General features: G+C 35.9%; 1 protein-coding gene across 3 annotated transcripts in view; it reads left to right on the top strand.

Moving 5' to 3' along the window:
- The window catches only part of LOC129367556 (intermembrane lipid transfer protein VPS13B-like), a 291,895-nt gene that overhangs the window by 31,395 nt on the left and 247,758 nt on the right, over positions 1–12,742 (top strand). For all 3 annotated transcript variants that reach the window (XM_055042090.1, XM_055042091.1, XM_055042092.1), the window contains exons 10-16: positions 1,971–2,093; positions 2,452–2,589; positions 3,975–4,062; positions 6,061–6,246; positions 8,579–8,748; positions 9,977–10,171; positions 12,225–12,349. In XM_055042090.1, the coding sequence (XP_054898065.1) occupies positions 1,971–2,093; positions 2,452–2,589; positions 3,975–4,062; positions 6,061–6,246; positions 8,579–8,748; positions 9,977–10,171; positions 12,225–12,349 (1,025 nt within the window). The remainder of the gene's footprint in view (positions 1–1,970; positions 2,094–2,451; positions 2,590–3,974; positions 4,063–6,060; positions 6,247–8,578; positions 8,749–9,976; positions 10,172–12,224; positions 12,350–12,742) is intronic.

The following is a 12,742-nucleotide window of genomic DNA, read 5'->3' as shown; positions in this document are numbered from 1 at the left end:
GCTCTGCTGTTTGCATTTTGAGTTATTGTGTAAAAGAAAAGTTGTTCTGTATATCAGTGGGGGGAAAAATGACAGCAGTTAATACTGATGTTGATGCCAATACATTGTGCATCCATAATTGTAATTATTATTTTAATATTAGTAATAATCTGTTAAGCTTTTTTTGACAACTCTAAAGTCTTTATTTTTAAATGTTTGATGGTTTTCCATGTCACTTATTTGCAGCCTGTAGTGCACTAATTATTGTCTGACTTGTACCCAAGTTTGATAATTTCCAATGTTCCCACCACAACCTGCTTTTTAGTCTGATTTATCTGGACAGATTTGGAGGGAAGTTTTAGCTTTACTGTTTCTTCCAGATATGAAAATTCAGATATTTTCAGTTTTTGTCATTTATAGTTCAGTTGAAAAAAGAGGTGAGTATGAGTAGTCTTGGACAGAATATGAAAAAAATGCTGAAAGGTAACTGGGTACCTGAAGTGAAACCTGCGCGATTTGATGATGAGAGCAATAAGCCAAGACATTATTATATCTTAGATGTTTGCCAGGTGGCTGAAAACGACATCCACCAAAGGAATACAGAATCAATAGTTCAAAGGCAAAATTCCAGATTTCATATATTTAATGTCTTAAAAAACCAAAATGTTTCTGTGCACCTAAACATAAAATATTTTTTCAAAGTTAAGTGTTTAAGTAATTTAAAAAATGTTTCCTAAAATTATACTGCTTGTATATCTGTAATGAAAATACAAAATCTAAACAACCTCTTCTTTTTTTAAATCTGGTTCAAACTATTCTATAATTTACCTTTGTGGACAAAATCTTGGGTGATGAGATAATTGGTTGTGAGGTTAAGTTGGTGGTCTGTGTTTTTTGTTACAGGCAAGTTGATTTGCCATTCTCGATTCCAAAAATGGTTCGACAAATATCAAATGTTGTCTTAGGAGAACAAGTTGAAGATGATTGCCCATTTCCATTCCATCCTGTTTTAATGCCCTACTCTAATAATAAGGCTGTTAACACCTCCAGTTGGCTTCTCACTAATTGCTGAGCTCATATCACTGTCTGATCTGACTGAGGTAGTTTTGCCATTTTAAGAAATCAGTCTTGCGTCTCCCATCACACGGTATGACTCAGGTTACTACCAAGATTTTTAGAATATCGATCTTGTACACTGTGACCAGCGAAATTTTTGAACTGCACCATGTGCAGTGTTAAGGTCATAGCTGACTTGTTTTACACAAAGTTAGTTTGATGCTAAAGCTGTTATGTCTTCATTTACCAGTAGTATTTGCTTTCCTTCTGAGTGGGAGTGGAGTGTATTACTGAACAGCCTTTGTCAGAACACATTTTGAATGAGGTTTTAAAAAATGTCAAAAATTCACCTAAAACACATATTTTACCATTCTTATCTAAACGAGTACATAAATGGCACTTAAATTTACTTAGTCTTTAAATATGTAATAAATATGCTTATTGCTTCTTCTATGAAACTTTGCAAATAGAGAAACTTGCTCAAGTGCTAGTTGGCCAGGCTAATGAAAGCATACCACCTCTCTGATATAATATTACTCATTTATAATGTGGTTGGTAAGATGATTTTTTTTTGGTTCCAGATAACTGTGTTATCTGGAACTAAACTACAAGTCATTCTATCAATATTCCTTTATTACTTACTATTAATGTTTAAATAGAGAGCATTTCAGAAAACTCTGGAAGCCTCCGGTTGTTTGATCTGTGATGTGTCCATGTCCGTGTCCATGTCCATGTCCAGGTCTGGAATTCCTTCAAGGCCTTGACTGCTATTTGATTTTCTGTAGCAAAGACAATCAATTACTGGCCTCCAATTTTGCAAGTTGTATATTTAAATTGGGCTTTTAAAAATGGCTGTGGAAACAATGGTTGGACAGCTGATTGGCTAACTGGACTTTAACAGTTGATGGAGATTTCTTTTCTGGTTATATTTTCAGGTACTCATGATGGGGGAACCCTTCTTCAACTGTCAGATTGGCTTTGTCGGCTGTCGGGCACTGTGCCTGAAAGGCATCATGGGAGTTCGAGACTTTGAAGAAAATTTGAACAGGCGTGAAGAGGTAAAAAGAGCCTGACAGATCTTTTTATGAAGAAATCTTTAAGAACAATTGAAGCCAAAAATATAACCAAATTATTCTCTATTTTCAAAGGATATTGATGCATGTTTAACATCATTTAGAAGTTTTATTATTAGAACAAAATGATCCCTTGTATTGACTTACATATAAATAATTTTTACTTTTATTTTATGTACTTATTGTATTAATTGTTGTATACATTCAAACACTTCATTTAGGTGTAAACATTTGTTATTGTTTATTGTGTTATAAATTTGCTTCATTTTACAATCAATAAAAATGATTTTAAATAGATTTTTTTCACAAAAGCTTATTTGATGTTTACTTCCTCTCCATAAAGGATGCAGTGTTCTTCAGCTGTGGGGAAAACCTAAAAAGTAAAGGGATGACATATCTTACCAACTCTCTGTTTGACTACCGCAGTCCAGAGAATAATGGAGTAAAAGCCGAGTTCATCCTAGACTCTGCTAATCACAAGGTAAATAGAATGTAGATATCCAGATAACAATGCATTTTGTTATTTGATTTTGACAGTGATCTAGTTATTTGAAATGTTGACATGATGCTATGTTAAGCTTTATAATTGATTATGTCCTATTTAAAACATAGTTCTAGTTTAATTTATTCATTGTTTTTACTCTGAATCTTATAATAAACTTCAATTTATTATTTTACCACTCTCACCCAGCTGGCTTTAATGGTCCAGTTACTCAAGTATTAGTGTTAACGCCATTGTTACTGCTAATCCACCACCCCCTTGACCACCCCTGCAAGCATAAGTGTTGACTCTTCTTTGAAATGTTCATGACCCTCAATAAAGCCAGTGTTTGGATGTACGTCCATCCTCCCATCCGTTCCCTCTCTGTTTATAAATGGACATTTAGGACTAACTCAAAGGTTCTGGTGTTAAATCATCATCAGAGATTTTGAAACCAGGCTGACTTTGATCCAAAAGCATGCCACATCCATTAGAAATCCCCTAATAAATATTAATCATTAACCTGTCTCTCTGATAAGGTTCTCCTGAAAAAAGCTGTTTAAAGAAATTTGGGGTAAAGGTGGGTAAAGGAAAGCACTGAGAGTTAGTTTAATCCTTTCAGTGATTCATGTGGAAGGAAAACTTGCCTCCTGACCTTCCAACTAATGAGTTATAACAGTAGGCTTTTAGACAAACAAACTTTCAAACTGGAGTTTAAAAATCTAGAAATGTTAAGAAGCAGCTTTTTCTTACTAAGTTTTTTTTATTTCTTGTAAACTATTTAAATAAGTACATTTAAAAAGGCTGTTACCCAGCATTGCCAATCTTTTCTGAATGAATTCAAACTCAAATTGCCTATTGAGCTTTACTTTATCATTTATTTTTAATGTTTCACTGTGTAGACACATTTGTGTTTCAGAGTGATGTTTTTCCCCACACTCTTCTTTATTGTCTGTTAAACTGCAGACTGTGACACCTGCCTAAGAAAAACAAAAATAAATTTTTTTTTAAATTAATCTATTTCTTGTTTGCTGTAAGTTATAAATATCTTAGACATTTTTTACACTAAACTGATCTCTTAGTGGTCATTCAAAGTTTGCAGTTTTTTCAGTTGTGAAACATTTAGACAATTTACTTGCTCTTATTGTTTTTTCTTTTAAATCTTAACTGTAAGGTTCTGTGTTTTTAGTGGGATATTAAAAAACCCAACAACAAACAAAAAGCAAATGTCCAACTAAGTAGTTCTGCCACTCAATAGCTTTTTATCTGTGATATGACCCTCACTACCTTATCTCCCTTGACCCCAGTCATTGCCACTCTTAAAGGCTATCAGTGCGTTTGCTGCCTTGTTGCCATGTTTACCGAACTCTGCTTTTGTCTGATAGGAGAGCTACACTGAGATAGCAGGGATGCAGCGCTTTGGGGCTTTCTATATGGATTATCTCTACACAATGGAGAACAGCAGCTCCAAAGGTATTGTTTCATTTCTTCTTCCTCACAGAGTTTGTTTGGTTACCTTGTCACCTCTTTCTTTCTCTCTCGCTCCTCCCTCTTTCCCCCTTTCTTTCTATCTCATTCCTTTTCTCTTTTCTTCTCCCTGTCAATTTGGCCCACTCAAGACTTAAAGAAAGAGCTCTCCTTGTTTCATTCACAGCCACCTGGTCCTTGACCCTCCCTGTCCTCACTCTCACCCCAAACTTACCTGCGGGGCAACTGTCAGAAGTGTTTAGTCTACGCTGACACATATTTGAGTTTCTCTCTCCTTATTGCTTGTTGAAACAATGTTTCCCCCTCTTTCTCTTTACCTGTAAGCTGTTGAGAAAGTGAATTGGCCCCACTTGCCTAATTAGGTGTCACTCTTCCTGGCAGAAGTCTTAAGATGGGCAAGGTTCCTCATTCCTTAGCAGCAGCAGCAGCACTTGAGATTGTTTATCCAAATCCAAGAGATCTGAAGATCCCATTAACAGATAAACTGTTCTTAAATTGGAAATGTTATTCTTGGACCTCTTTGCTCATTTGCTTTCTTTTAGTTCTGGTGGGAAAGGTTCATTTTGTGCTCTTCTGTTAAAGAAATTAATTCTACACCACCTTGTTGTCATTTATCTTATTTATTGGCAATAGTCCAGAACAATATTGTTGCCTTTGTTTAAGGTGATAATGACTCTAAATGGAATTAACCATTTCATGTATTCCTTTAATTAACCATCTTGGAGTCTTACCAGACGGGGGTCATTTAGATCTCACAAAGATTTTACACTGTGCACCGTCAGTGTGACCTCGCGTGTGCTTTTACAAGTTTTTTTTTTTTTTTTTCTCTGTGTAGTGTTGGAATCTGACAGTCTGACAGGACAACCTGCCTGCTTCCCCTCTGTCCCACATTGACATTTTCTGCACTCTTCCTGAGTGTTGCGCTAAGACTGTGGGAGGGATAAATTAAAGAATAAATGTCTTAGCAGACTAAATGTGCGAATGTTTTTGTTTTAGTTGCCTTCTTGATTTCTCACTTTTATTTTCTGTTTTTGTGACCATTTCTCTCCAGATTCCACCAACTATAGATAATTATCTAATTACAAAAATTATTTGCAATCAGAAAGAGCTATCAAAGATGTTTCTGACAACAGAAGAAGTGCCACGACTCTGCATTCTCACTTGAGTGCAAAGTGACAAACAAAATACTTAGCCACTCAGGTCAGTTAGATACATCTTAGAATAATTACTTCAGATTAAATTTATTTATTTAATCTTGAGGAACGTGGACACTTTCAGATATCTAAATCAGTGCTAATTTCAGCCTCCTCATCATTACATCAACCATTCTACCTATGGCCATCTGGTTAATATTAGGCGTAATCCACTGCAGCCCTATCTTACTGGGTGGGGGGAGGGAAAGTGGCAATGCCTGTCGCCTTTTATAAGTTTCAAAAATCTGAGAGTTACAACCTTCCCTCTCAAGCCAATTCCACAAAAAAACTTAAAGGTCGCAATGTTTAACTCTGAGCTCAGCGTATTGCTGGAATGTAATGGGAATAAAGCAAGTTTTGACCCTTTGTCCTCTTCCTCCCTCGCTGCCATTCTTCCACCCCTGTCTTTTATTTTTAATTTCTCTGTTTTTTTGTTGTTTTTTTTCTGTTTTTTTTTTTTTTTTTTTTTTTTTATTGCCGGGGAGCTTAGTCTTTTAAGTGGACTTCTGGTACATGGGCCTGAGATGAATGAAGGGACAGCTGTGTGAGAGAACACGACATTTGGAATATTCATCACTTCAGTTGTTCATGGTTTTGTGTTCTGCTCCCTGCTGCTGAGTTACACCACAGCTATCTTTGTAGTGTTATTCCAGGAAATTGAAGAGAATATAATACTGCAAATATTAAAATGAAAACAAATATTTTATTCTGTCCACAAAAAAAGTTGATATTTGGGGCTGCAAGAAGGTACCATGAGAATTTGAAGCTATTCCATTATGTTTATTTGTAGGTTCGCAGGACTTTTCTGGGCTACATCCAGAGGAGTTGGTACCTGCAGTTCAAGAGACCTCCATGAAGAGGCTGGTGGTCGGACCTCTTGACATCCGGCTGCACAGCAGTGCAGTCCACCGTATCCTCAAGATGATCACCTGTGCCATGGATCACGAATATGAGCCATATTGCAAACCACAGCAAGGTCAGAGTTCACGCTTGAACATGTGACCAAGCCTCACACACTCCTGTTTTACTCTCCAGATCCTGTATTTTACTTTCACCATAAGGTGTAACAGTTATACTTTCTAATGTCTTCATCACATTGCTATCTACTTACACAATCTGTTCCTCAGCACACAGCTGTGCATAAAAGTAGCAACTTTTAAAGCCTTTTGAGGAAGTTTGAAGCCAAACACATTCTCTTAGTGATCATTCCTAGATACTTGTAGAGGTATGAGCATTCCCTGGGTGGTTGTGAAAGAGAGAGCAGTGTGCTTCTGTGTTTAATAGTTGGAGCACTAACATTGTGAAAGACTTGGAAACAAGTTTCACTCTGGTTTAAACGACTTCACCTTTGGAAACAAAATATGACAGATAATGATTCAATCAGAAGAGTTGTCCTTTCGTCAGTATTAATACTTTTCATGCATATATATTGTCCTGTCTCTACTGCAAGGTCAGGCATGAAAAGATTTCCAGATGGAATTGTTGTACAATTAATTTATACAGCTGGGTATCAAAGGCAGTTACAAAAAATATCCCACAGCACGTGTATTGTCTTACAGTCTCAATTATACTATTTGGTGAAGATGTACTCATGCTGATTTTGTACTCAATTTCAGATTTGTGGTCTTTGCAAATCTTTGACCTGTTGATGTTAATTTGATCAGACTGCAGTTTTACTCTATGAATTATAAGAAGTAATAATAACTGCATTGAAAATATTATTTCTAGCCTATTTGCTGTGAGCAGTCATTAATTATCTATAGCACAAGGCAATGTCATGCAGGTGTGAAAGAGAAGTCGCTGTAAGATGAAGGCAAAATAGTTACAAATTTTGGCATTTTAAATGAGCTTTTACTATGTTTATTGTGGCTAGTTTTTAAAATAACATACATTTCAATCTTTGAGAATTTCAAAATCATGAAAGCATTTCTAAATCCAGCAGGTTGTGTGACAAAGAGAGTTTGGAAACTTAAAAAGTTCAATCACAGCAACCTTAAGTTCAGCTATGTCAGTTTTCTTTGAAATAGGTTCTTTACGGCTCTGTGCTTTGTTTTATAAACACTGCAGATTCTGAAAGTGGCTCCCATTGAGTCGTCTTCACTTATCCAGAATGACCTAATTAGAGCTTTTTGTGGGTCATTCTCAGATCCGAAAAATATGTTTTAAGTTTCTGACCTTTTGGTCAGCCGGCAAACTGAATTTTGGCTGACTCCAATAAGTTTACAATATTATGCACAAAAGAAAAATAATGTTTCTTTTGTGCATTATTAACAGAATGCTTTACCTCTTGTTTTTAGATTTACAACTTTTGAACTAGGAATAATAATGATAATGAAAAAAAAGAAATGGTTCAATTTCAGTTCCTCACTTTTAAATCCTGCATGTTTTGTATGCCTTTAAGTTTTACAAGTAGAATAATCTCTGGGAAAAGAACAAATGCTGCCCAGTTGTCCTTTCCATATAATTGGGGTATTATTTAGTACAGATTTTACGTGAGTCATGGATTTTTTAAAACTATGCACAATTGTGTGTATCTTTACATGCACAGTTATCCTTTCTCAAGTGTATTACTGTTCTGAATGGTTAAAAACTATTTCTCTTCATTACCACTTTCTTGTGTCCATTACCACTGTGCACTGAGGATATCTAGTTGAACCCTGCCACTCGATTCGTTTTAGACAGAGCAGTGCTAGTCTAAACTGAATCATACTCCAGGTTGGCCAGAGACCAACACAACTATTAGATTAGGTTCTGAGACCACCATGGAGGTGGGAGCCAAGCCCATCAGAACCCTAACAGAACTAAAAGAAGCCAGTGTCCCGGAACAAGAGCCAAGACCACAACAGAAGGCTACCTCAGGCATAAGACATGGTATTCCTCATTAAAGGTGGGCAGGTTTAACTTTATTGCCGCCTTTTCTGTGGGGTTATAATTATTGATTTTATAAAGCTCTTTATGAACATAGCTACTGAAAAGCTCTCTAAAGCTAGTGCCAAAGGCTTCAAATAAATCAGTTGTGATTTATTTGATGGTTACTTTTTTTTCCTGGAAACCTGATTATGTAGTTCATGTAGCAGGCACAGTGGGATGACACAAAATCACTGAAACTGATTTACTTGCCAAACAGTAAGTAAACGTAAGATCCAAATGAAATCCTTACCGGATTCCCAGCTTTATTAAACCACTGAATACTCATGGCAACATTCATTCTAAAATTGTACTTTGACACTTGTAATTTAACATCACTATCTCTACAATATCTAAAAGTAAATGATCTAAGGTAAACTTGTGTGTGAATACCTCTGCAGAAGCTATTGAGGTGTGCCATGGTCCAGCTTGTCCAGAGGAGATCTCTCGTCTAGAGGAGTTCATCCCGACCAGACTCACTTCTGTCACACTTCTCCAAGTCTCTGTTACCGTCTCCATGGCAGAGTTCAACCTTCTTCACACACTAATTCCTGTCATCTTGGGATATAAGGTAGCTCTTCAACGTCTTATTTTGCTCCACTGAGCAGCCGTCTGTCTTCATTCTTGCTGCATGTTTCTTTAATGTATTTAAAAGCGTCTTTTAGTGCCATGAAGGATCACATGGTGAAAATCTCTAGCAGATGCCAAGTGAGACTTTTGGCTTCATCCAACAAAGACTGCCACTGCTTTTGATCCAAATGGGGTTAATAAATATTAAGTTATGTGTATTTTAAACTCCTAATATAAAAGTCAATTGCTAAATGTTTACATTTAGCAATTGACTTTATATTTTGCAATATATTTTGAATCAGAAACCAGTCAAAGATAGCTTACAAAGCATGGCAAAGACTTGACAACTGTGAAAACCAGTCATATTTTATAAACCCCAAAACATCCAGCATCATTTTAATGTTATAATTGTCAATAATGTAAGCTGTGTGGTTTGGAATGGAAGTCGTGTTTTCATTCTAAACTTTAATAAGATTCAAATTATAATTTTCTTACCTGGATTTAATCGACTAGTTGCAAGTTTATGATCTGACAAGTTACTCAACGTGTAGTTTGTATTTCTGTGATGGTGAGCACATCACACAAAAGGGTTTTTTCTTTTTTAGGTTTGCTGTTTTAAAAAAAATTAATACAAAATAAACCATTTGTAAAGTGAAGTTATTTTTGATTAATTTTAGTTGAGCAAAACTTTATTCTTATAACTGATGACCATTGGTGATGGTCTTGCCATCATTCTGATCTTTAGCTCTCTTCAAAGTTCCCAGTTTCGACTTTGACTTCATCAGACTTCACTTTCAGTACACCTCCCATTTAGAAATATGTTAATAAAATTAAAAGATTAGTCTAAGGTAAACTTGTGTGGAAAGCTTCCAGGGATATGAATCATTTTGGGGCTTAAATGGTGATAAATTGTCATATCCTGAGGAAAGATGACTTAAAAGTGTTAAGCATCACTGAAGTCTCCAACATCTTTCATGCTTGTATTGAATTTATAGACTGCACTTTATTTACATTTAAATCCAAGTTCATGTTCCCTTTTTGTCAAACTACTGGTTAGAAATCAGATTGAAGGAGTTAAACTGTCACTGCTTTATCAGACTGAATGTAAAGTAGAAACATTTGAGTATTATTGTCAACTCTGAAGCGTATTAATGTGAATAATCCTTGAATAGAAATACGAGGATTTTGTAGTCTTTGTTTAATTCTTTTACTTTTTTCCCCCTCTTCAGGCTGCACCAAGACCAGTCTGTGGGCCAGTGTTTCAGCCACTGCACCCCCTGCCATCCGTGCGGTTTCAGGTTGAAAGGGTGAATTTTGACCACTCTGTTCCAATGTATGGTCCAGAGCTGGTTAGTACTGTCAGTAGCCTTAGCCAGCCCCCAGACAACCTGCTCCACCACTGCTACTCACATCTCTACCTCAAGGTGAGCAGGAGAAGAGTGGCGAGTTTTACTCATAGCTCTTCAACGAAAAGATTATAGGGAGTTATTTTTGCTTTAAAATATAATTTACATTAAATACACAGAACATATTTTAAAATAATATTTATTTCATAAAAATAAATATTTCATCCCCTGCTGTTTTTTATAAATGTTGTTCCTTTATTGTGGGGAGAGAAAATATCAGCCAAAAATCCAGAAAATGCATTACACCATTTGTATGTGATGAACTAAAATATGATGTTTTAGAAAAACATAGCTTAGAAATTGCTGCAGAAGCTTTTATTGATAAGCAGAGCCCGAAGATATTTCTGTAGTTTGTCAACAGGTCTGCCAAACTCTGAGGAGGGATTTTTATCCAATCCTGCTCTTTGTTGAAGTGTGGCTCCCTTAGATCAATTATGTACTCATGTTACACTCATCGTTCAGTCTATTAATTGCAGAAGTTTTTGTTCTTACCTCACAAGGCAGATAAAGCACACCCAGTTAACATGACCTAACCGGTCTCCACTGCTCAGTCTTCCGAAAAAATGTTCTTAGTTGTTAACAAACTAGAAGGATTTCAGTGGTTTAATAAAATAGTATGTGCAAACCAGCTGAAAAACTACAGAAAGTATCTTGATTCTGTGGTTTCAAATGAAGGATTTTTCACCATGTTCTGTTAAAGGATCAAATAGTTATTGTATTCAGAGATGTGCAATTCAGATTTCAATGGATGATGTAATTCTCTTTTTTTTTATTTTTGTTTGATATTCTAACTCTCTGTTGTAAATTTATTTTTGTTTTAAAAGAACAATGTTACTACATTGACCTTTATGTGCAACATTGGAGTACTGTGTGGTGCCTTCTTTCATGAAGCTTCATACAAATGAAGCATAACAGTAGGCATACACCTTTTATGTTAAGTTAATATAAAACAAAGTAATACACATAGACAAGTCAGTTTAATGGCCAGTTCATCTTTTTATAAAACTAACCAGACCTTAACTAATTTGTGTTGGACCAGTCTTCCAGGGTTTTGTCTAAGAGTATTTTTAAAAGCAGGATGTTTACTGGATGTCTTACTGCTTGTTCTTATCAAAGGGTCACTGGAGGGTTAACAGTCAACTGGTCAGTGGCTAAGGATTTTTGTGACCAATCAGCATCTGTATCTCTCAGTGTTCTAACTGCCTCTGGATTTTGGCAGTGGGATCATGACAGGGTGGAGGTCACTCTGGCTGCAATTCACCTTAATCTGTTTTATTACCATGGCACTTTTTGTCAGTGTCATAGTGTTTGTTTTGACGGTAGCCTCTATCTCATTTCTCACGTTTCCAAGTTAACAAGGCTGTAAAAGAAAACTGACATTCTATTTTCTGATAAACTGCGAAGTTGCATAGTGATCTTGTGACAAAAAAATCTTAAGTTCTGTGTCTTTCATGCAATTTATGTGGCTGATGTTGCCGCCACTGTAGCAACTACATGACTGTATGTCCTGCTCTAAGAGTGGTGTTTTGTTTCAGATCAAGAAGGTAAGATACATGTACATAACATGCTTAATAGTGCTGTTACGTATTTCCATTCAAACAACTAAATGGGATATTAAAACAAATATTGTAAAACTGCACAGTTTTATTTTGGAAGATGTTATTACTCTGGGATTAATTTTTTGTGGGAGTTTTCTCTAAATATGCATGTAATCTAATATATGGGGATATTGTAGCTGAAGTGCACAGAAGGAGGCCATGATGTCAAGGCTTAGCCTGAAATTGATATTTTTAAATCATGGTATGTTAATAACAGGATAACGATTCTTCGGAACCTTTTCTGAATTTTTAAATTCATGAGATAGAAAAACTATACAAATATTCTGAACATATCTTCTGTTATGGATGACCTTTTGGATACAGTAATTATCCAACAGGATAATTATAAAACTAAGCAGACCTGAACTAATTTGGTTGAGGTCTGGACCAAATTAGTTCAGATCTGACAGAAAACAGCAGGATGTTTTCCATCTCAGTCCATCTCCTCTTCAACCTCCTCTGTCTCATTGCAGGTTTTTGGGTTCCAGGCAGGCTTAACGTGTCAGGACCGCATGGGAAGCTTCCTGCCTCTCATCTCCATCATCCCTTCTTTCAGCACAGCAATCTACGGAAAGCTCATACAGTTGCCTGCTTCTTGGTGAGTGTGAAAACTTTTGTTTGGTAGAAATATCTGTGAAAGTACAGTAGATGAGCCACACTTTTAACGTTACTTTGAATTCAAAAAGCGCTACCAGCCTCAGCAAAAGGTAATTTTGAGTGCGGTCAATTAAAAAAAAGTAAAAAAAGTCAAATGTATCATTTTATTTTGCATATGTGAATAAAGAGGACAATACAAAGATGAGTATAAAATTAACATTGACTCTTAAAATTGAATAAACCAGTTTTTAGCTTGTATTTCCTTGCACCATTACCTTCTTGTATGATGATCTCAATTTAATGGGCTTGAGTTGGTATTGCTTAAGAGAAACTGTTTAGGTTGTTTGTTTGCTATATCTTCCTGGTGCAAGTTAAGCAGATTTGTAAGTTTTTC

Source organism: Poeciliopsis prolifica, unplaced genomic scaffold (genome assembly GCF_027474105.1).
Source record: "Poeciliopsis prolifica strain line A6 unplaced genomic scaffold, Auburn_PproV2 SCAFFOLD017, whole genome shotgun sequence".
Taxonomy (NCBI): Eukaryota; Metazoa; Chordata; class Actinopteri; order Cyprinodontiformes; family Poeciliidae; genus Poeciliopsis; species Poeciliopsis prolifica.
The sequence above is the reverse complement of the archived record's forward strand: the minus strand, read 5'-3'. Positions and strand labels throughout refer to the sequence as shown.